Source organism: Zootoca vivipara, chromosome 4 (assembly GCF_965207765.1).
Source record: "Zootoca vivipara chromosome 4, rZooViv2.hap1.1, whole genome shotgun sequence".
NCBI lineage: Eukaryota > Metazoa > Chordata > Lepidosauria > Squamata > Lacertidae > Zootoca > Zootoca vivipara.
Genome location: NC_142587.1, coordinates 96,571,835 through 96,596,318, shown reverse-complemented (window position 1 = coordinate 96,596,318; position 24,484 = coordinate 96,571,835). Strand labels below are relative to the sequence as shown.

At 46.9% G+C, this 24,484-nt stretch overlaps 1 protein-coding gene across 2 annotated transcripts in view; it reads left to right on the top strand.

The window, feature by feature from the left end:
- The window catches only part of GDPD5 (glycerophosphodiester phosphodiesterase domain containing 5), a 177,351-nt gene that overhangs the window by 135,690 nt on the left and 17,177 nt on the right, over positions 1–24,484 (top strand). The window contains exons 8-13 of one of the 2 annotated variants that reach the window (XM_060273932.2): positions 2,526–2,671; positions 9,040–9,122; positions 10,905–11,055; positions 14,398–14,616; positions 19,417–19,574; positions 21,279–21,426. In XM_060273932.2, the coding sequence (XP_060129915.2) occupies positions 2,526–2,671; positions 9,040–9,122; positions 10,905–11,055; positions 14,398–14,616; positions 19,417–19,574; positions 21,279–21,426 (905 nt within the window). Of the gene's footprint in view, positions 1–2,525; positions 2,672–9,039; positions 9,123–10,904; positions 11,056–14,397; positions 14,617–19,416; positions 19,575–21,278; positions 21,683–24,484 lie in introns of those variants that run through there. The other variant, XM_088668462.1, reaches the window with a different exon arrangement.

The window sequence follows — 24,484 nt, the reverse complement described above, 5'->3', positions numbered from 1 at the left end:
GGATGGGGTGGGGCTTAACTTGGGGGGTTGAACCTTAGTTGGCAAATGCTAGTTAAAGCTAACCATGGTTTACTGTTCTCCTTCCTGCAGGCATGAACTTCACCATGGTTAGCATTAAGACGGGATGGGGTGGGGCTTAACCTGGAGCTTGAACCCTGGTTGGCGGATCCTGGTTAAAGCTAACCATAGTTCATAGTGCTCCTTATTGCAGAAGTGGCTACACCGTGGTTAGCACTGAGACAGAATGGGAGAATTTGCATTTGTGGAGGGAAGGAAAGTCTGGGAGCCTGCAGCTTGCTCCCAGGTGGCTACTGGTAGCAATTGTGGTTTGATAGGAGAGCGCAAAGCATTACCTGCTCACACAGAGATTAGAGCAAAGTGGGAATACCCAAACTGTGTGCATTGGCACGTTGCATAAGCCAAGTTTTATGGCTTAGTGCAAGCAAACATGACCTCCTTGTTTATTTTATCATAGCTTTCCCTCCATTGTTGTAAAGCTAAATTCAGTGCTTTTGTAGGACAAACACAGACCTGAATGGTTCCTTCAAAATACCGCTCAGCAGGTGGAGTGCATGAAATGACTGCCTTTGCATGGCATGGCTCCCAAGCACACCTGTATTTTACCTGTGTGTTTAGGGATGACAATTGTCTGCCTTCCACACAGACAGGGCTCCCCCACCCCCCAAATTTTTTTTAGGGATACTCCTATTTTGACTAAAGAAAACCACCATTTTATAGTTCAGATCAGGGAAAATAAATACAGTAAATGGAAAAAAGTACAAAGATTCACAAAATGTTTAGGGGTATGCGTACCGCTGCGTCTCCCCCCCCCCAAGAAAAAAAACACTGCATTTGGAGATCTAAGTTCTAAAGGTCCTGACAAGGAGGGAGGCTGAACCTTGGAAGATGCATTAATGATTTTCGACAAGTCAATTCCCTGAAAGTGCTGCGTGGGTGATACTCTTCTGAGAGGATATATATATATATATATATATATATTTGATTGATTTGATTGATTCTATTTCTAGGCTGCTTTTCATTCAAATGAATCTCAAAGCAGCTTACAAACAATAAATAACACTAACAGAACGTCAGAAATCCCAGAACAGATAGCTCAGTTAGTAGAGCATAAGACTCTTGATCTTAGGGTCATGGGTTCGAATCTCATGGTGGGCTAAAAATTCATGGAAGTTGGATTAAATGACCCTCATGGCCCCTTCCTGTCTACAATTCTGTGATTCTATGGCAGGCATCCCCAAACTGCGACCCTCCAGATGTTTTGGCCTACAACTCCCATGATCCCTAGCTAACAGGACCAGTGGCCGGGGAAGATGGGAATTGTAGTCCAAAACATCTGGAGGGCTGAAGTTTGGGGATGCCTGTTCTATGGCATGGAGCATAAGTCGTATAAAATAATTAACAAACCATCAATAAAACCACTACATTTATAGAACGTTATTAACGATAATACGCTAAACATCACAGTCTCAGCAAAATTCATGTTATATGATGAACAAATCAATACGGCACTTATAATCTATAAAACAATATTAACAGCATTAAGAAAATTAGCCAAGTGGGCGAAAGAGTCGGCGAAGGGTTTCTGGTTCTTGTAGAGCTGGGAAAGTGTTTGTTCTGCATAGGCACAGCCTCAGGGTTCGGCCATGCAACAGACGTTTTGGACTGCGTTGCTTGTACTGTGGTACCTTGGTTCTCAAACGCCTTGGTACTCAAACAACTTGGAACCCAAACACTGCAAACCCGAAAGAAAGTGTTCCGGTTTGCTAACATTTTCGGAAGCCGAACGTGCTCCGTTTTGAGTGTTATGCTGAGATCTGCCTGTTTTTGCTATTTATTTTGCGTTTTTGTTTTTGCGCCTCTTTCTGTTTTGTTTTTGTGACTGTGTGGAACCCAGTTCAGCTCCTGATTGATTGATTGATTGATGATTGTGTGACAGCAGTACGTTACTTATTGCTTTCATCTTATGGGTCAGTGGTCTCATTAGATCAGTGGTGGCCAAACTCGGCCCTCCAGATGTTTTGGGACTACAACTCCCATCATCCCAAGCTAACAGAACCAGCCTACAGGGATGATGGGAATTGTAGTCCCAAAACATCTGGAGGGCTGGGTTTGGGCACCGCTGCGTTAGATAGTGAAATTCGTGTCAAATTGCTGTTTTAGGGGTTGCTTTTAAAAGCCTGGAGCGGATTGCCGGTAATCCGTTTTGCATTGCTCTCTATGGGAAAGCGTGCCTTGGTTTCGGAACAGACTTCCGGAATGGATGAAGTTTGAGAACCAAGGTACCACACTGTATTCCGAAATAGCTGGAGAGCACCAGACTGGGGGAGGCTGCTCTGTGAACTTCTAGGAAGTCTTGGGAACTGGCCAGCCTCTCCTCCCTCCTTCTCCTGGATCCCTGTGTCCTGACCTTGCTGATTCACCATCTTCTCTCTCTCTCTCTCTCTCTCTCTCTCTCTCTCTCTCTCTCTCTCTCTCTCTCTCTCTCTCTCTCTCTCTTCCTGCAGCCTCCCAGTTGCTGACGTTTGGAGCCTACTTTGCGGTGGTCCTGTCTCTGTACCTCATCCCCCTCACGGTCTATTCCCCTTGCATAATGGAGAAGAAGGACCTCGGGCCCAAGCCTGCCATTATTGGGCACCGGGGAGCGCCAATGGTAGGTGCCCCGTCTAATGACTCCCCCCCCCCGTCATCTTCATTTTTTATAATAATTTTTATTGGCTTTACATATAATCACATTGTGTAACATCATATCCACTTATTAAATCTTTTTGCCTCAGCTGAGCCTGACGAATTCCCTCCCTCCCGCCTAGGGGTTTGCAGAATTAAATTTTGCATCTTCTTTTTCCTATTCTTGTTATAAAGGTAAAGGGACCCCTGACCATTAGGTCCAGTCGTGACCGACTCTGGGGTTGCGCGCTCATCTCACATTATTGGCCGAGGGAGCCGGCGTATAGTTTCCAGGTCATGTGGCCAGCATGACAAAGCCACTTCTGGCGAACCAGAGCAGCACACGGAAACGCCATTTACCTTCCCGCTGTAGCGGTTCCTATTTATCTACTTGCATTTTGATGTGCTTTCGAACTGCTAGGTTGGCAGGAGCTGGGACCAAGCAACGGGAGCTCACCCCGCCACAGGGATTCGAACCGCCGACCTTCTGATCAGCAAGCCCTAGGCTCAGTGGTTTAACCCACAGAGCCACCTGGGTCCCGTTATAGTTATACACCTGGGTCTTGTTATAGCATTACCTAAAATATTAAATGGCTCATCCTGAATGGGTAGTAATTTCGTTTTACAAATCTTCTGATGTTACTTGCTTAGAGTGGTGTTATTTGCTTACAGTTGTCTTTGAAATCTATATCTATCTATCTATCTATCGATCTATCATCTATCTATATGTAAAATGTCCATGTTTGTGTGCGATGACTTTTCTCCAAAACCGCTTGACCGATTGCGTTCAAATTTTGACACAACGTTCCATTCCAATATGCGAGTGTTTGCATAACCATAGATTATACAGATGTCACACCTGTCACAGGTAAAAACATGATTTTGTCTAAACATAGCACCCTCCGGTGGTCGTCAAAGGAACAGATGCCATATCATTTTGTGTAGCAATAGCGCCATCTGACGGACTTCAAAGGAACAGATCCTATAGAACATTCTTCCCCTCCACATTCTTTCCTCCATCGACCCCGCTGGGAACCCCGGGGGGGGGGAGGGAATCGGGATATAAAACTTGCACCCTTGCGTTACCATAAACGTCCACAACCACATCCCCTCCACACTAACCTACAGACACACAATACGTACCTCCCACGTCTGGACCCCTGACTGCCTCCATGTTTGAGTAAGTCTCCTGCAGCAATGACACCCCTACCCACCCCCTCCTCCTCCTACACCTCCTATCTCCCCATCAAGGCCTCCTACCCCAGCCGTAACGACGGAGACCCCACCACAGAGCCTTTCTGGCCACCACACCCTCACCCACTCGGTCACTCGGTGGGGACTTCGTGTACTCCTGCACAGGCGTGTGGCCCTCTGTCATGGATGCTTGAGTTGAGATTCCTATGTTGCAGGGGGCTGACTAGATGACCATCGGGGTCCCTTCCAGCTTTACAATCCTATGATACTCTATGAGTACAGGATGGAGGACGAGATGGGCCATTGGCCCGATCGGTCAGGGCTCATCTTATGACCCCAACTCCCATCGTCTCCAGCCAGCATGGTCAACGGTCAGAGATGATGGAAGTTTAGAGCATAGCATGGAAACATAGATTCACAGAATTGTAGAGTCGGAAGGGACCCCAAGAGTCATCTAGACCAGTGCTCCCCAACCTTTTTATCGCCGCGGACCAGTCAACGTTTGATAATTTTACCGTGGCCAGCTGAGGGGGGTACGTTGATTGTTTATATTTTATTTAGATTGTTTTGATTTAATAATGTTAATTTAATTGTATTTAAATGTTCCTTGGGCGGCCCAGTACCAATTGATCCACGGACCGGTACCGGTCCGTGGCCCGGGGGTTGAGGACCACTGATCTAGACCAACCCCCTGCAATGGGGGAATGGAGAGCTTCTTTCAGACCTCAACAATGCATCTTCCTGTTACTCATTTGTTCATCCCCCTACTTCACCGTAATTTCCCCCTACTTCGCCGTAATTTCTGCATCACTTTCCTAACAGCAAAAAGCCAGTTCATTTTTTTTTAAAGCAGTTTTGTTGTACTTGCTACACCCGCCTTACCGCTCATCCCCGCTAGATTTCCCCAGGTACAAGACCGGTGTGCTTATTCCTTTCCCCTCCCTTTCAGCTTTCAGTCATTGCTGTTCCTGCCAGCATCAGTGAAGCAGTTCAGTAAAGGAAGGCAAAATGTGTTTGCCTGGCCTTCCTTAGACAGCTAGAACATAGTGATAGAAGAGCCTCTCTCAAACACATATCACCTCCTAGCCTTAAAAAAATAAAAAATAAACTATTATTTTTTGGGGGGAAATGTCTGGTCCTGCCTCTGGAATCTTTCCTCCCAGCCAAGTGTGTTTACTTTTGAACCTCATCGTTTTAATGCCCTCTGCCCAAGGCTTTCTGTTAAGAGCAGCTAATTCGCACACTAATACTTGTTGATCTTTGGCTCAGAGTGAACATATGTTCCGCAAAGAGGAATTTGTTTTGGCAGCTGTTGCTGTGCCAGGAAGGAGTCAACGGCCTAATTAAAAATCTAAAGATGTCTCATTCCTCAGAATAGAGGGTGTGTGTGTTGGAGAGAGAGGTTTTTCTTCCACCTTGAAGGTAAAGATGAAAAAGGCTCAAAAGTAAACGAGGGGACGTGAAGCTGCCATAATAGGATCACCCCCCCAGGACCCAGAAATCTTCATTCGTTAGGTCAAAATGTCTTTTGCAGAGAGAAGGCAAAATAAAAGCTGAGAGACAGGATAAGAGAGGCAGCTTCTAGGCAGTGATTGTAGCTTTGATAAATTCTAATTCTAATAATAATAATAATAATATGAATCAAACAGGTAACAGCAAATTTAGGATGTGCAATTAAAAGTGGATTTGGTGAAATTGCATGGGAATAATACTTCCTTTGGTCTGTCCTGAATCTTCCAACTTTCAGCTTCGTTGGATTCCTTGAGTTAGAATCCTAGAATTGGAAGGGAACCCGAGGGTCATCTAGTCCAACCCCCTGCAATGCAGGAATCTTTTGCCCAACGTGGGGCTCGAACCCACAACCCTGAGATTAAGAGCCTCGTGTTCTGTACCGACTGAGCTGTCTATTACAAGAGCAAGAGGAAAAATCCTTTACTCTACTGCCGCGCATAATTCCCATCCCATCTCCTCTTCCTTCATTGCCTTTTTTCTCTAGAGGAATTACGGTTTACGGGACTGAAATGGGTGTTAATTCATAAGTTGTTCTTCAGCGTAGCTGCACTTCTTCTCAGCGGGTTGGAAGGAAAGTCTCTGCCGCCCCTCTGATCCATAATTTAACAGACAGTTTGGTCTTCCTTTTAAACAATGCAAATCTCTTTCTTCCGGAATCCAGGTTTTTAAGAGCTCCTTTAAACCAGAAAGGACAACCCCCAGGTTTCAAAGCCTTTCTCATCCTTTGTTTCATCTTTTTTTTGTAGAAGCCTCTTCCTTTGCAGTGGATTAAAAGGCTCATTTCCTGCTTAGGCAAGTGGCTCCTATTTTAGCTTCTTCCCCAATTTGACCTTTAGATCGGATTTTGTATTTTTTTTAAAAAATAAGAAAAGTCCTATATTAAATGTCACTCTTGAATCTTTTAACGTGAGGGGAAGCAAGTTGGAAACACCGTTGTTCCAGAGATGTATTTTTCCCATGGGTAACAACTAGCAAGCTTATTATGATTTTTATTATTTTTATTAATTTAACACCTACTAAATACAATGCCTCAAGCTGACAAGTGCTATCATGCCCTCTTGAAAGGTGAATGCTAATAGAGTCCGAGGGTATTTCTTCTTCTTCTTCTTTGGTGATCACTCGTAGCTGAGTAAGATTGTCTTCTATAAACATGGTTTAAAAGGTAAAGGTAAAGGGAACCCTGACCATTAGGTCCAGTCGTGACCGACTCTGGGGTTGCGTGCTCATCTCGCATTATTGGCCGAGGGAGCCGGCGTATAGCTTCCAGGTCATGTGGCCAGCATGACAAAGCCGCTTCTGGCAAACCAGAGCAGCACATGGAAACACCGTTTACCTTCCCGCTGTAGCGGTTCCTATTTATCTACTTGCATTTTGACGTGCTTTCGAACTGCTAAGTTGGCAGGAGCTGGGACCAAGCAATGGGAGCTTACCCCATCACAGGGATTCGAACCGCCAACCTTCTGATCAGCAAGCCCTAGACTCAGTGGTTTAACCACAGCACCACCTGGATCCACACCTCCTTCCACAGTGCGGATATAGGTTTCCGGGCAGGAGGTGATCACAGTGTGGATTTGCCAAGCGTGCCTTCCTCTTAGCACGTTTCTCCCTTGCGACCTGAGATCGAGTTTCTTCAAAGCCCATGACACCTTTGGTAAAAGGCTGTTCTCCAACTGGAGCGCTCGCAACTCCAACTGGGCACCACAGTTCAAGAAGGATACAGACAAGCTGGAACGTGTCCAGAGGAGGGCAACCAAAATGGTCAAAGGCCTGGAAACGATGCCTTATGAGGAACGGCTTAGGGAGCTGGGTATGTTTAGCCTGGAGAAGAGAAGGTTAAGGGGTGATATGACAGCCATGTTCAAATATATAAAAGGATGCAATATAGAGGAGGGAGAAAGGTTGTTTTCTGCTGCTCCAGAGAAGTGGACACGGAGCAATGGATTCAAACTACAAGAAAGAAGATTCCACCTAAACATTAGGAAGAACTTCCTGACAGTAAGAGCTATTTGGCAGTGGAATTTGCTGCCAAGAAGTGTGGTGGAGTCTCCTTCTTTGGAGGTCTTTAAGCAGAGGCTTGACAGGCATCTGTCAAGAATGCTTTGATGGTGTTTCCTGCTTGGCAGGGGGTTGGACTGGATGGCCCTTGTGGTCTCTTCCAACTCTATGATTCTATGATTTGCCTTGAGACAGTCTTTAAACCTCTTTTCTTGACCACCAGCATTACGCTTTCCATTTTTAAATTCAGAATAGAGTAGTTGCTTTAGAAGACGATACAGGGGTACCTTGATTTGCTTTGGATTATAACCGTTTTGGATTACAACCACATCAAATCCGGAAGTGTGTGTCCCTTTTTTTTGGATTACAACCCATTTGGGGGGGGGGAGGCCCCATTGGCAAAAGCGCGCCTTGGGTTACAACCTGTTTTGGTTTACAACCGGACCTCCAGAACGGATTGTGGTTGTGAACCTAGGTACCACTGTAATCGGGCATCCGCACAACATGACCAGTCCAACAAAGCATTATCGGCTAAGAGCCATATGCCAGGGGAAACAGAAATGCCTTTCCTTGGCACCTCAATGTTGGTAAGGATGCTGCCAGGCTCATCTATCTGCGGAGAGCCGTCCACAGTCGTGGAGCCACCACCCAGAAGACCCAGTCCTGTGTTGTCACCTTCCACGCCTCCCATGAAAGTGGACACACCGAGATGGGCCTCCGATGATGGGTGCAGGGTCTGGGCAGGTTCCTGCACGGAGAGGCAGTCCCAAAGGTATTGACATCCCGAGTCTCATCACGCTTCATAGATTTAAACCAGCACTTCAAATTGAGCCTGGAAATTAATCTGTAGCTGGGATAGGATTTTATTTGATCGGAACTCCTGCTTCTAGTCCACAAACCGGCTGCAGAATTCTGCAGCGGCTGCCGTTTTTCACCCGATGGATTGCCATTTTATTAACTGATATTAATAAAGATAATGGTAATAACACTACCTCATAATTATTTCTTTTTGTTTAAACAATTTATATATCTCTCCACTGCGGTCATCTGTAGGCAGTGGACAAAAAATTAATTAAAGTGATAAAAGTCAGACTTCAATGATGCATCTTCCTGTTAATCATTTGTTCATCCCCCCCAACTTCACTGTAATTTCTGCATCACTTTCCTAACAGCAAAAAGTTCATTTAAAATATATATATATATAAAGCAGGTTTGTTGTATGAGTCGACAGAGCACTTTAATCCACTAATTATTTTTCAGACCTCTATTTCCTTCCGCAAAAGCGTGAGTCTGGGGGGCACCCACAGCATTCCCGCAAAGCACCCTTTTAAATAAATATTTGTGCCATGTTCTCGAGGGTTCCATTAATATTTTTTTTTTCTGGTGGCCTCCATCTGTTTCCAGCGGCAAAACATCCAACGGACTGTGCCCCATCTTTTGATATCCTCAAATTAGCAGACAGGCTCCTCAGTATTCTAGAGATTTTCATTTGGCAGCCCGATCCCTTTCCGTGTCCGATGCTATTTTAAACATGTTTGGATAGTCGATGTTGGCATTTTAACTGACTGCTTCTCTCTCTTGTACGCTGTCCGGTTTGGCAGCTTGCTTAGATGAATAAATGATTTTGTTTGCTCATCTTTTTCTCCTTCCCAGATGGCACCTGAAAACACTTTGATGTCTTTCCAGAAAGCGGTGGAGCAGAAACTCTACGGAGTGCAGGCGGATGTGGTCATAAGGCAAGTGCCTGCCTCTGCTCTCGGGGGCAAAGGGGGTTTCTTAGCACCACAGAATTGTAGAGTTGGAAGGGAGACCAAGGGTCATCTAGTCCAACCCCCCTGCAAAGCAGGAATCCCAGCTAAGGAATCCCTTGCCATGCTAGTTTCTTTGGCAAGCTTCCTGCCCTTGTTCACATGCCTGGGCTCTGAGGTTTGGCCATATTTGTCCAGGCCAAGTGGGAAAGTGAGGATGCTTTTAGGCACGGGGTTGTGGAATCAGGGAACTGTTACCTTTTTACTGGGGAGCCACAAGCCAGTGAAGAGACTGCAACCTCACATCAAGAACAGCACGGCACAATGAAGAGTTAGATAAATATTGTTTCCAATTTATGTTCAAATATATAAAAGGATGTCATATGGAGGAGGGAGAAAGGTTGTTTTCTGCTGCTCCAGAGAAGCGGACACGGAGCAATGGATCCAAACTACAATAAAGAAGATTCCACCTAAACATTAGGAAGAACTTCCTGACAGTAAGAGCTGTTCGGCAGTGGAATTTGCTACCAAGGAGTGTGGTGGAGTCTCCTTCTTTGGATGTCTTTAAGCAGAGGCTTGACAGGCATATGTCAAGAATGCTTTGATGGTGTTTCCTGCTTGGCAGGGGGTTGGACTTGATGGCCCTTGTGGTCTCTTCCAACTCTATGATTCTATGATTCTAATTGTTGTGGCGATTGGGAGGTTTAATCCGAAATCAAGCTGGATTTGAGTTGTTTGTTCTCTCTCTGGCCCAAAATACAACGATAGGGGTGCGAAAGAAATCCCATAGGGACACCTTTTTGCAAATTTGTCGTGGAAGAAAGCCAACAAGTGCAGAGGAGGACAACCAAAGGTGATCCATGGTCTGGAAACCAAGCCTGATGCGGAACGGTCGAAGGAGCTGGGTATATTTAGCTGGAAAAGAGGAGAAATATGATGTGATAGAATATCAGGGGTCAGCAAACTTTTTCAGCAGGGGGCCGGTCCACTGTCCCTCAGACCTTGTGGGGGGCCAGATTATATTTTGAATAAGAAAAAGAAAAAAAAGAAGGAATTTCTATGCCCCACAAATAACCCAGAGATGCATTTTAAATAAAAGGACACATTCTACTCATGTAAAAACACGCTGATTCCCGGACCATCTGCAGGCCGGATTTAGAAGGCAATTGGGCCGGATCCGGCCCCGTGGCCTTAGTTTGCCTACCCATGTGATAGATCAGGCATCCCCAAACTGCGGCCCTCCAGATGTTTTAGCCTACAACTCCCATGATCCCTAGCTAAGAGGACCAGTGGTCAGGGATGATGGGAATTGTAGTCCAAAACATCTGGAGGGCCGAAGTTTGGGGATGCCTGTGATAGATGTTTGATCCCACATAGAAGTGGGAACAAGCTTGTTTTCTCCTGCTTCGGAGAGTAGGACTCGAATCAGTGGCTCCAAGTTACGAGAAAGGAGATTCCGACTCAACACCAGGAAGAACTTTCTGAGAGTCGGAGCTGTTTGAAAGTGGAACGGCCTCCCACGAGAGGTGGTGGGCTCTCCTTCCTTGGAGGTTTTCGAGCAGAGGTTGGATGGCCATCTGTCACGGATGCTTGGGTTGAGATTATTGCATTGCAGGGGTTGGACTAGAGGACCCTTGGGGGTCCCTTCCAGCTCTGCGGTTCTAGGATTCTATCCCATGCACCAGCATGGAACTGGGGAGGTGTTCTGCATCAGTCAAGCGCCGCCTTGCAAATGTAAAGGGAGACTCTTTTTCTCTTTCCGTTGCACAGCTACGACGGGGTTCCTTTCCTCATGCATGACAAGACGCTGCGGAGGACGACGGACGTGGAGGCCGTCTTCCCAGAGAGGAGCTACACACATTCTTCCATGTTCAACTGGACAGACCTGGAGATGCTGAACGCTGGCGAATGGTTCCTCAAGGTGTGTGGCCGAGTTTGGAGGGTGGAGTGGGTCTCCCCTGCGGGGAACTGCAGAGTTGGAAGGGGGACACCTTTTCAGCAAGGGGCCGTTCCACTGTCCCTCAGACCTTGTTGGGGGGGGGCAGAGAATATTTTGAAGAAAAAAATATGAACAAATTCCTATGCCCCACAAATAACCCAGAGATGCATTTGAAATAAAAGCACACATTCTACTCATGTAAAAACACCAGGCAGGCCCCACAAATAACCCAGAGATGCATTTGAAATAAAAGCACACATTCTACTCATGTAAAAACACCAGGCAGGCCCCACAAATAACCCAGAGATGCATTTTAAATAAAAGGACACATTCTACTCATGTAAAAACACGCTGATCTGCGGACCGGATTTAGAAGACGATTGGGTGGTATCCGGCCCCCGGGCCTTAGTTTGCTTACCCATGGTTTAATGCATTAACAATATTGGCGTTTCCCATGGCGCTTTTCGACTTACGAATTTTTCGACCTGTGAAGGTGCCTTTGGAACGGATTAAATTCGTAAGTCGGGGCACCACTGTACTGTACTCTGAACACAAACAGGTATCTGAAGAAGTGTGCATGCACACGAAAGCTCATACCAATGACAAACTTAGTTGGTCTCTAAGGTGCTACTGGAAGGAATTTTTTTATTTTGTTTCGACTACGTCAGACCAACATGGCTACCTACCTGTAACTGTATTTTTAAATGTTTAAGAAGATTCTTTATTACCAAGCAATTTACATAAAAACATAAACAAGACAAAAAAACACAAACCATAGACACTAACTCACAACATATCATTTAACATTACGCACCCTTTAACTTCCGGTTCACCTCATTTGCACTTTTTACACCTTCTTGATCTGTATGCACTTCATCATTCTTTTCTGATGCTTGTTAAAAGAAATTTTGGCTTGGTAGTTTCCTTATACTTCAAGATTCAGTCGAAATCTGTCAGGAGATTAACGTCACAATACTTTCGAAGATATTCTTGAAATATTGTCCAATCTTTACAGACTTTCTGGTTTGAGTTTCCTCTTGTTCTCATTTTCGCAAGTTTGACTTCGCTTGCCAGTCAGTTTTTGTGGTGATTAGGTCACCTTTCCAGTTTCTGGCTCCCTCCAGATATTTTGGACATGAGCTTCCTGGCTTCTCACAAGCATCTGTTTGGCCCACTGGGAGAGCAGGATGCTAGACTAGGCATGTGGGAATGTTGAGGGAAGTAGGAGAGTATATATTGATTAAATATTATCCCGCCTCACTCACGCTAGTGAGCAAGCGGCAAACCACATTCCCTTGCACATTTTCTGGAAGCAAGTTTATGGATTCGTTAGAATCATTTAAGTTGAGCAGTCCAGTCTGGCTTGTCCAGATTGGATTGTTCCTGGTAAATTTCCCCTTTACTTCCCCCTTAAAAACAATAATGACACGACAGTCTTCTTTTAAAAGTGATGGTAAAGTTTACTTATATTCAGTTCACAGTATTGTCCCGAAGGCAGGCTTTATCTTGTAGTTACAGATTCATTTGTAAATACAGGTGAAACTCGGAGAATTAGAATATCGTCGAAAAGTGCATTTATTTCAGTAGCGCAACTTAAAAGGTGAAAAATATATATCAGATAGATGCATGACATGCAAAGCAAGATATGTCAAGCCTTTAATTGTTGTAATTGTAATTATTTGTCGTTAGGCGGGTCAATTATAAATGGAATGTAATTAATGAAATGTAATAGCGATGTTTATTTTTGTATTATTGTAACTACAGTGGTGCCTCGCAAGACGAATTTAATTCGTTCCGCAAGCCAATTCGTTTTGCGAAAAATTCGTCTTGCGAATTGCGGTTTCCCATAGGAATGCATTGAAATTTCATTTTTTTCCCATAGGAATGCATTCATTAAATTTCAATGCATTCCTATGGGAAACCGCAATTCGCAAGACGAATTTTTCGCAAAACGAATCCATCTTGCGAAAAATTCGTCTTGCAGGGCATTCGTCTTGCGAGGGACCACTGTATTTGTTTTATTACTGTGGGATTTCCAAAAGAAAGCATTTGTAAAAATTAAAAGAAAAATAAAAAATAATAAGTTGCATTACTGAAATAAATGGACTTTTCGACGACATTCTAATTTTCCGAGTTTCACCAGTAAGATAAGTCTGAGCTTAAAAGAGCCAAAAGAGAGGAAGATGGCTTTATAGGGTCTGCTAGGGTCCCGACCATCTACCTGGTCACAGACAGAGTGAGGATGCTCCAGAGCAGGTGTGACAGGAAGTCCTCCTGGCTGAGCAACATTCCCCTGCATGTCGACTCCACTCTAGAAAACTGGAAATGTTGTATTTGGCTGCTTCCGTGATACATCCCACATGACGGGCTGTTGGCCTGATTTTACAAGCTTTCCTTACACTCGAAGTAAGATGGGGAAGGAGGAATGGGAGTCTTCCCGCCGCCCCCCCCCCAAGTATGTAAGTAAGTAAATGCAAGGGCATTTTCAAGACTTCTTTCAGATCAATTCATTGTAGACTTGGAAGGGACCATTAGGTGTCTGTCATCTAGTCCAACCCTCCTGCAGGGCAGGAGAGAAAACAGAAGTTTGTTTTGTTGCTGCCCTGGGCTACTTTGGGAGGAAGGGTGGAATAAATTTGGAACAAATAAATGAGATCAATTTCATTTTTAATTTCATCCGTTTAGGCAGCTGTAAGGGGCAGGGAGTACAGACAGCCCCCTCCCATCCTGAGAAGCAGTTCCTCCACCAGCAGCGAAGCCAGCGGGGAGGGGGAGGAGTTGAGTGAGGAAAGGAGTAGACAGGGCTCTGGCAGCATTGGAGAGCCCTTGCTACACAGAGGGGAGGAAGAGAGAGGGGGGGAAAGGGGAGAAGGAAAACAGGGAAAGGAGACCCTTTTCCCCTCCGGTTCCGGAATTACGCAGGAGAAGGCGGGGACGACGTTTTGGCGTGTTTTAACGTGTCTCGTCGGTTTTCCGGAATGGGCTTTTAACATCGTGCGAAAGCTCAAATGAAATGTGGAAATTGACGGTCAGGGAAGCGGAATCAGCTGCCGTGCGAATGTAGCCTAAAACTGTGTTTCCCAGCCTTGGGTCCCCAGCTGCGTTTGGACTACAGTTCCCATCATCCCTGACCTCTGGTCTTGCTAGCTAGGGATGATGGGAGTTGTAGTCCAAAAACTGCTGGAAACCCAAGGTTGGGAAACACTGGCCTAAAAGATGGCTTCCTCAAAAAAAAGAAAAAAAGAAGAAGAATAAAAGAAATGTTGGCTTTCAAAGCGATAACGTTGAACGCCAGTCTCTCTGTTTGCTCCCCACTCCCCACAGAACGACCCTTTCTGGACTGCCCAGTCGCTCTCCAGTTCCGACTTTGTAAAAGCCGCCAACCAGTCCGTCTGCAAGCTGGCCGAGATGCTGGAGGCGGTCAAGGGCAATGCCACCATCCTCTTAAACTTCCAGAGTTTGCCCCGGGATCACCCTTACTACAGTGCTTTCATCAACATCACCCTGGAGACGGTCCTCGACTCGGGCATCCCTCAGCAGGCTGTGAGTTCCACGTCACTTTTGTAGGTAGATGCTGAATAATGTTTGGGGGGGGCTTCTGCTTCGGTTGGAGAAGCAGAAACTAGAGGCGGGCTTGGGAGAGGCTCATGGCCAAAACAAAGGGTTGGGTTTTTTTGGGGGGGGAGGGGTCGCTGTAGCTTTCCAGAGGATGAGCGAGAAACGTTCCCCAAAACCTGTTCCCCGCCCCACCCGCAAAATGCACTTTGCTCATTGCCGCTTGCTTCCGTCCTGAGTATTGCAGGGGGGTGGATTAGATGTTCCTCGGGGATCCCTCCTGATTCTATGAACTTCCTTTTCGATGTGCCTTGTCTTCTCATTGGCTGCACGATCCTAGCCAATCAGGGAGCGTGTAGTCATGGTGATCAAATGGTGACTTCATTGAGGGTGAATGAAGATTTACCTTGCCCTCCCTTGAAATGGCATGGTTACTGAGGATTCTTACCGGTAATAATAATAATAATAATAATAATAATAATAATAATAATAATAGTTTACTTATACCCTGCCCATCTGGGCTGGACCTCCCCAGCCACTCTGGGCAGCTTCCAACAGGATATTAAAAACACAATAAAACATCAAACATTAAAAGCTTCCCTAAACAGGGCTGCCTTCGGATGTCTTCTAAAAGTCAGATAGTTTATTTCCTTGACATCTGATGGGAGGGCGTTCCACAGGGCGGGTGCCACCACCAAGAAGGCCCTCTGCCTGGTTCCCTGTAACCTCATTTCTCACAGTGTGGGAACCGTCAGAAGGCCCTCGGAGCTGGACCGCTGTGTCCGGGCTCAACGATGGGGGTGGAGATGCTCCTCCTTCCCCCATGAATGGCTGTGTGCATTTTTCCCACTTTTTCATGGGACGACCACAACAATGATGATTATACCCCACCCACCTGGTTGGGTTTCCCGTATCTCCCTCTACTCCCCCCCTCATGTGTTTGTGTGTCTAACACACCCCTGCGACCCCCAGCATTTTATAGAACCACTGAATTGTAGAGGTCATCCACCCCCAACCCCCTGCAACACGGGAAGCTCAACATGCTGCCCCTCATATCCCATTTGAAACCGTACCGGACCCTGCTTAGCTCTGCAAAGATGCCAGCAACTTTTAGTACTCTCTGCCCTGAGCCAGGACTGCTTCGCATCGTTTGCAAGTTGCAGGGAGCAGCAGCTGACTCCCAGAGCTGGTGGCGGGCTCTCGTGGGGCATTTAATCCACCCTCCCTACCTTAGTGCAGGAAATTCAGAACTAGGAAGGTTCCCCGTCTCCACCTAAGAGAGATGGCTGTCCAAGTTCTGCTTATAGAGCCCCCCAGAAAGCAGGGCCCACCCTCCCACTCTCTGGGTTGCTGGCTCCATTGTCAAATCATTCCAGAGATGTTTCTCCTGCTGAGATCTTCCCTCATCCTGGAGCAGCCTTCTTCTGAGCGACAGCCCTCCATCGATTATAGTGTCCCTCCTCAGCTTTAGCTTATGCAAGCCACCAGGAGACACCTGGCTTGAGAGCAGTACAAGTGAAAAGGATCTAGGAGTCTTGGTAGACCACAAACTTGACATGAGTCAGCAGTGTGATGCAGCAGCTAAAAAAGCCAATGCAATTCTGGGCTGCATCAATAGGAGTATAGCGTCTAGATCAAGGGAAGTAAATAGTACCACTGTATTCTGCTCTGGTCAGACCTCACATGGAGTACTGTGTCCAGTTCTGGGCACCACAGTTCAAGAAGGATACTACTGACAAGCTGGAACGTGTCCAGAAGAGGGCAACCAAAATGGTCAAAGGCCTGGAAACGATGCCTTATGAGGAACGGCTTAGGGAGCTGGGTATGTTTAGCCTGGAGAAGAGAAGGTTAAGGGGTGATATGATAGCCATGTTCAAATATATAAAAGGATGTCATATAGAGGAGGGAGAAAGGTTGTTTTCTGCTGCTCCAGAGAAGCGGACATTGAGCAATGGATTCAAACTACAAGAAAGAAGATTCCCACCTAAATATTAGGAAGAACTTCCCGACAGTAAGATTCTATCAATATAATTCAAGACACAAACCATTTTGTGAAGGTCCATTAAATGTGGGACATCTCTTCCTGATCTCTGTAACCTGGGGTATCTGGGGAGCTGGGAGGAATCTGCCTTGGGCACATTTCCATGCATCCTGAGATCCTGGCGCTGTGGTCTAAACCACTGAGCCTCTTGGGCCTGCCGATCGGAAGGTCGGCGGTTCGAATCCCCGTGACGGGGTGAGCTCCCGTTGCTCGGTCCCTGCTCCTGCCAACCTAGCAGTTTGAAAGCACGTCAAAGTGCAAGTAGATAAATAGGTACCGCTAGAGCGGGAAGGTAAACGGCGTTTCCATGTGCTCTGGCTTCTGTCACGGTGTCTCATTGCTCCAGAAGTGGTTTAGTCTAAGGTTACCAGATGTCCCCGTTTCCCAGGGACAGTCCCCGGATTAACAAATCAATCCCCTGACAAAATCCGTTGAACTTGAAAAGTGTCCCCGGATGCATTGGGGAAAAAAGCTGGGAACTTTAGTTTAGTCCGGCTGCCCACATGAACCAGAAAGCTGTCTCTGGACAAACGCCGGCTCCTTCGGCCTGAAATCGAAATAACCCAGTGCCAGATTTACGTATAAGCTAAATTATAGCTTAGGGCCCCACTCTCTTGGGGGCCCCCAAAAAATGTAAAGGAAAAAACCACTGGATGTACATTTCCAAAATATAAGATAAACATCAAATCAAATGAAACCTGCATACAGCAACAGTGTTTTGTGTTGTGTATGGACCTATTAGGTCCCTAAATGACCACCTAGCATATATTCAACACAAAAAACAGGGACCATTTGTTGTTGACAAAGGACAGGTGGACATAGAAAGGGCCCCATTACCTTCAGTAGCTCAGGGCCTCATCAGACCTAAATCCGGCCCTGAGTACCGCAACCCCATAGTTGCCTTTGACTGGACTTAACTGTCCAGGGGTCATAGAATCATAGAGTTGGAAGAGACCACAAGGGCCACCCAGTCCAACCCCCTGCCAAGCAGGAAACACCATCAAAGCATTCTTGACATATGCCTGTCAAGCCTCTGCTTAAAGACCTCCAAAGAAGGAGACTCCACCACACTCCTTGGCAGCAAATTCCACTGCCGAACAGCTCTTACTGTCAGGAAGTTCTTCCTAATGTTTAGGTGGAATCTTCTTTCTTGTAGTTTGAATCCATTGCTCTGTGTCCGCTTCTCTGGAGCAGCAGAAAACAACCTTTCTCCCTCCTCTATATGACATCCTTTCATATACAGTGGTACCTCTACTTACGAATTTAATGCGTTCCGAACACACATTTGTAAGTCGAAAAAAATTGTAAGTCGAATCCCATAGGAATGCATTGGGAGAAAAAATTCGTACGTCGAAGCAACCCTATCTAAAAATTTGTAAGTAGAAAAAATCCTATCTAAACCGCATCCAAGATGGCGGACGGAGCTTCATTTGTAAGTAGAAAAATTTGTAAGTAGAGTTATTTGTAAGTAGAGGTACCACTGTATTTGAACATGGCTATCATATCACCCCTTAACCTTCTCTTCTCCAGGCTAAACATACCCAGCTCCCTAAGCCGTTCCTCATAAGGCATCGTTTCCAGGCCTTTGACCATTTTGGTTGCCCTTTGCCTTTGCCTTTACCTTTTACCAAACAGCTTTTCCAGTTAAGGGTGTGAGAGTTTGGTTGTTGTTGCTCGCCGTGTGTGAAGCATTTCACACACCCACATATGAAGCAATTAGCTTGGGGGACGAGCTCCACATTTAGCTTCCATCTGTTCTTTCTAAGAACACCGGCAGACAGTTTCCAATTCGACGTGCGCCTTGCTGCCCCAGGTCCTCGTTCAAGGAGGCCACCCGCTTCCATCCTGTCAGCCTTTTCTCTTCATCCACCCCCCAAAATAACCTTTCGGAGGCAGCGTTTCTGCTTCTAGCTTTGTTTAATGCTGCATGTTGAGGTCCCAGGTTCTATCCACCTCTTACATTGCACTACATTAGATGGAGGTCCAACCTTCACTCCACGGAGCTCAAGGTGGTGTACGTAGCTCTCCTGATTTTATCCTTAGAACAACCCTGCAATGTAGGTTAGGCAAAGAGGGAGGGTGTCGGGCATCGGGCATCCCAATCTGCCAGTTCGGAAGGGTATAAGTTCAGCCAGAGAGGTGGGTCCCACGAAACGAAATCCCTTCGCTGTCAAAGGACAGTGGAGGCGAATCCTCGGCTTCTGGCTATAAATGGTACAGCGAAGGCTCTAGATCAGGCACCCCCCAAACTTCGGCCCTCCAGATGTTTTGGACTACAATTCCCACCTTCCCCGACCACTGGTCCTGTTAGCTAGGGATCATGGGAGTTGTAGGCCGAAACATCTGGAGGGCCGCAGTTTGGGGATGCCTGCTCTAGATGCACCTCTGGACTGAAAAGACGAGATAATTCTGAGCAATGGGAAATAATTTCAGGTTGGAGAGAGGAAAAAGATAAAGCAGGAAACCGCACACAAGACTGCTGCGACCGCATGCGCAAATGGTACGCTTACATAACGCAGGAATGTTCCGGAGTGTTTTAAGTGAAATATTTGCACGGTAGCAGCGATTGTCATTTTAAGCTGTGGTTTGGAGAAACTCGTTTTTGCTCCTTGAGCGAGGAGTGCATTCTTTTGAAAAGCAATGCCGGCCGTTGAAAAGCTTGCAGCCTTGACCTCTTGGCAATGGCCGCTCTTCTCTAATGGCAGCTGCTTACCGGGTTCTTTTTGTTTTGTTTTCTGCTCCATCAGGTGATGTGGCTGCCCGACTCCGACCGCCGACTGGTCCAAGAGGTTGCCCCAGGTTTCCAGCAGACCTCTGGCGTCAAGGCTGGGGCTCAGCCTTTGAGGGACAGAGGCTTCCAGAAGCTGAACCTGCGCTACACCAAAGTCACCAGGGATGATATCAGGTCTGCTCTGGGCTTTCGCTCTTCCATGTGTCTTTGGTCTTGTTCTCATAAGCATCTTTATGTTCATCTTTTGGCCTGCGGGAAGCTTTCACGACAAAAGTTCTTTCCACCTAAACATTAGGAAGAACTTCCTGACAGTAAGAGCTGTTCGGCAGTGGAATTTGCTACCAAGGAGTGTGGTGGAGTCTCCTTCTTTGGAGGTCTTTAAGCAGAGGCTTGACAGGCATTTGTCAAGAATGCTTTGATGGTGTTTCCTGCTTGGCAGGGGGTTGGACTGGATAGCCCTTGTGGTCTCTTCCAACTCTACGATTCTATGATTCTATGAAAACGGTTTCTCCCATATATATTTTTTTTAAAAAAAGAGAAACGAAAACCGACATCCTTGCTTCTAGAAAACTAGCATTCCAGGGAAGGTAATGTCTAGTTTTGGCTTCTCCCTGATGTGCTGGCTTTCTGAGGTCAGGGAAGGCTGCAGTTTACACGAATTATGACTAGGGGTGGAATGCTAACAGTCCCACACAGTTCATCGTCCCTCCCACCAAAATATCTAGGGGGAAACCAGAGAGGGGGTTTGCAGCATAATGAAAATTGCAGAATAAAGGCCTCAAGGGAAGATGCTTTGAGGTTGGACTCTTGAGTGCCTTCCAGCTCTACAATTCTATGATTTTGTGACTCCTGGGAAGCAGATTGCAGAATTGACCTTCTTGTTAGCGGAGACGACTACAGCCCTGAACAGAGCTAGCGGTGGAGGGAAAGGCCTTTTGACAGGGGTGCCTAATGATGACTGAGGGCCTGCGGAGACAATTGCATGCCTGGAATGTAATGGATGGCTTTTGTGAGGCTGCCTCTAATATCCTCTTTGGGCATTTTTAGAGACGAGCTCCAAACCACTTGCCACACTCCTTATCTCTCCAGCAGCCGCTGCTGTTACCATGGAGCTGTGAAGAAGTCCAAGGTCCTGGTTTTTATTTCAGAAATTACTTTGTGCGCAAAAAGCAGCCCATTAATAGCCTTTGATCTGTCCGTCTTATCTTTGGATGGACGTTGGCCGGGACACTTTCTGAGAACAACGCGTGGTTGCGGTTTCCCGATTGGGGCACAGGCTGGAATAATTTTTCAGGGGGACGTAGATCTGGAGCAAGCAAAGGCGTTTGTTTTGCAGCCGGATGAGAAATTTTTGCGGCTCAGCCTCGTCGTGTTTGCTTGTTTTTTCACTAGCAGTTCGAAAGCACGCCAAAAATGCAAGTAGATAAATAGGCGCCGCTGCGGCGGGAAGGTAAATGAGGTTTCCGTGCGCTGCTCTGGTTTCCGTCATGGTGTCCCGTTGCGCCAGAAGCGGTTTAGTCCTGCTGGCCACATGACCCGGAAAGTTGTCTGCAGACAAACGGCCTGAAAGCGAGATGAGTGCCACAACCCCATAGTCTCCTTTGACTGGACTTAACCGTCCAGGGGTCCTTTACGTTTTATCTTTACCTGCCTCCTTCCCAAAGCTGGAGAAGACTTCAAAAAGGTGCTGCCTCAGCCGGTGCGGGCTAGCCAGTGATGCTGCGCTAACACGGCCTCTGTTCTCCAATGTGGTTCTCTGACGGCAGAATCCGGGACCAGCCAGAACCCAGCGTCCCGACAGTGTCCCGAAAATACAATTTTTACGTTCTTCTGCACCTTTTAAGGCCCGTCCTTCTCCCCGCTCTGCTCTCTCGACAGGGAATACGCGGCGGCGAACTTGAGCGTCAACCTGTACGTTGTGAACGAGCCTTGGCTTTTCTCTGTGCTGTGGTGCTCCGGGGTCCAGTCTGTCACCTCCGACAACTCTCGCGTCCTCAGTAGGCTGCGTTCCCCCGTCTGGATGATGGTAAGCAGGGTTTGGGCTGTGCGTCCGTTTGTTTCCAGGCGTATGAACGTGTCAGGGGACCACCAGGGGTCAGCGGAGAGCCTGGTGGTTCGGAGCAAGGGCTCTGGGACGCTGCCAGAGCCCCAGGGCCCTAGCGCCTGGCAGCTTCCCCCGGAAGATGGGACTGGGACTCGGGAGGAGATGAAAACCCTTAGGGATGTTGTGGAGATGGGAGCTGCAGAGGGATAGTTGCAGATGGCGGACCCAAGCACTCAAGAGGAGGAGGCTCCAGGAGCTACAGCACGGGTCCCTCAGCTGAGCACCTCTAGTGGAGGAGGGGGGGGGAGAGGAGGGACCAATGGAGGAGGTTCAGGGTGCCCCGGGGGTTATGCTGGCGGAAGTCACGAAGGGGGTCGCTTCCGGATTCTGAATCGGATTAGTACAGTCATGCTTTTTGATGCTCTGTCTTGTACATATGTATCTAATAAAACCCTGTAAAAAAAACCAAGCGCGGGGTTTGGAACCGCTTACTCGTGAGGAAGCTACCCACACCAACACAGAACGTCAGGAGGAGAAGCAGCCTGCTGGAACAGGCCTGCCAGGTTGCGGGCATCCAACGGAGCGGAATGTGGCAAGTTCCGGGACAGATAAAAGAAAGCCTTTCTTCACAGGGTTAAACTGTGGAACTCCCTGCCACAGGAGGCAGGGATGGCTGTCAATTTGGGTGGCTTTGATAGAGGATCAGACAAATTCATGACAGAGGAAGAAATAATAATTATAATAATTATTATTATTATTATTTATACCCCGCTCATCTGGCTGGGTTTCTCCAGCCACTCTGGGCGGCTTCCAACAAGAGATTAAAAATGCATTAAAACATCAGTCATTAAAAACTTCCCTAAACAGGGCTGCCTTCAGATGTCTTCTAAATGTCGGGTAGTTGTTTGTTTCTTTCACATCTGATGGGAGGGTGTTCCACAGGGCGGGCGCCACCACCGAGAAGGCCCTCTGCCTGGTTCCCTGTAACTTGGCTTCTCACAAGAAGAGAACCGCCAGAAGGCCCTCGGCGCTGGTCCTCAGTGTCCGGGCAGAACGATGGGGGAGGAGATGCTCCTTCAGGTATACTGGATCGAGGCCGTTTAGGGCTTTCAAGGTCAGCACCAACACTTTGAACTGTGCTCGGAAACGTACTGGGAGCCAATGTATGGTCTCGGCAGCCGCTCCCAGTCACCAGTCTAGCTGCCGCATTCTGGGTTAGTTGTAGTTTCCAGGTCCCCTTCAAAGGTAGCCCCACGTAGAGCACTTTGCAGTAGTCCAAGCAGGAGGTAACCAGAGCATGCACCACTCTGGCGAGACAGTCCAGAAAGGGCTCTTGGTGGCTGCTAGCCGGGATGGCTAGGCTCTGCCTCCACAGTCAGAGGCAGCAATGCTTTTTGCAGATCTCTCCCCCCCCCCCCCAGCCCAGAGAGGCCACAAATACTTATTATTGGTTTTTATTATTTATTTATTAAATTTGTATACTGCCCTCCATCCGTAGATCTTAGGGTGGTTCACACACAAAAAATACATATTGAAAACAAGAACAAAACCGACACCCGCCCTCCTCCCGCCACCCGCATCAAACTTAGGACCAAAAGCTTCAGTTAAAAGGAAAGGTTTTTCCTGGTGCCTTAAACTAGACTAGAGAGCACCAGGTGAGACTCCCTGGGGGGGGGAGTATTCCGCAAATGAGGAGCCACCGCCAAAAAGGCCCTGCTCTCCTGTTGCCACCCACTGGACCTCCCACGGAGGGGCTCAGGGAAAAGGGCCTCAGAGGATGATCGCAGGATCTGGGCCAGTTCTTATGGGGTGGGAGGCAGTCCTTGAGGTTTCGGGGTCCTGAGCCGCATAAGGCTTTATAGGTCAAAACCAGCACTTTGAATTGGGCCTCGAAACACCATAGAAGAGGCTGCGGTTCATACAGGGCTTACTTGCCGTTGTCTTCTTGCTCCTACACACATGCACACGATTATATACTTCTTGTTACTGAAACAGAAAGGGGCTAAACCTCTACTCGGGTCAAATCCATTCGTTGATTAAAAGGGCAAAGCAAATTGACGGGGCTTGCAACTTCTCCTGTTGCAGCTACCAGTTTAGTGGCCCAGGGCGCCATCTAGTGGTTGCAAAAGTGCTTATTCTTGATTCATGTGCAGGCATTTATTTGAGCCCCTGTCTTATTGGTTAGTTTGGTAGATTAATAAGCAAAATCCCTTTGTATCAGGGATGGTTCTCCTGACCAAGGGCTGACTGGACCTGTGGCCAATACTCTGGCGACTGAGTGTCAAAATAGATGTGGTCGAAGTGTTAAAAGTGAGCATGGCCCTTTTTTAAAAAGCAAATATCGGGTAGGGGGTCATGAAAACCTTTTGGCAATGCAGCAGGAAGCCTAGGGGAATGATCACATATATTGATTGATCAATGGATATAGATACAGAAATATTTGGGGGGGGGACTAGAGGGCCACAATTCACTTTGGCTTGATGGCGTCAGGCAGCTCATATTGAAAAAGTTTCCTGTTTTAAAAATGAATTTTGAAGGATCTTGGGAGCCACAGAAGACCTCTAGATGCCATGGCGTAAGCCCCCCTTTCCTTTGGTTTTAGCACTGTGAATTAAGGACACAGGTTTTGAAACTGCTTCACTCCTGATGTTGTTACTGCAAGAGAAGGAATTATTCATTTATACATACATACATACCCCACTCATCTGGCTGGGTTTTCCCAGCCTCTCTAGGCAGCTTCCAACAGGATATTAAAAACACAATAAAACATCAAACATTAAAAACTTCCCTAAACAGGGCTGCCTTTAGATATCTTCTAAAAGTCAAATACGGTGGTCCCTCGACTTACGAATTTAATCTGTTCCAAACGGACCTTCGTAAGTCGAAAAAATCGGAAGTCGAAGCCAATGGGGGGGGGGAATTAAAAAAAATCATAAGTCGGAAAAATCCTATCTAAAAATTCGGAAGTCGAAAATATCCTATCTAAACCGCATCCAAAATGGCGGACGGAACTCTCTTCGTAACTCGAAACATTCGTACG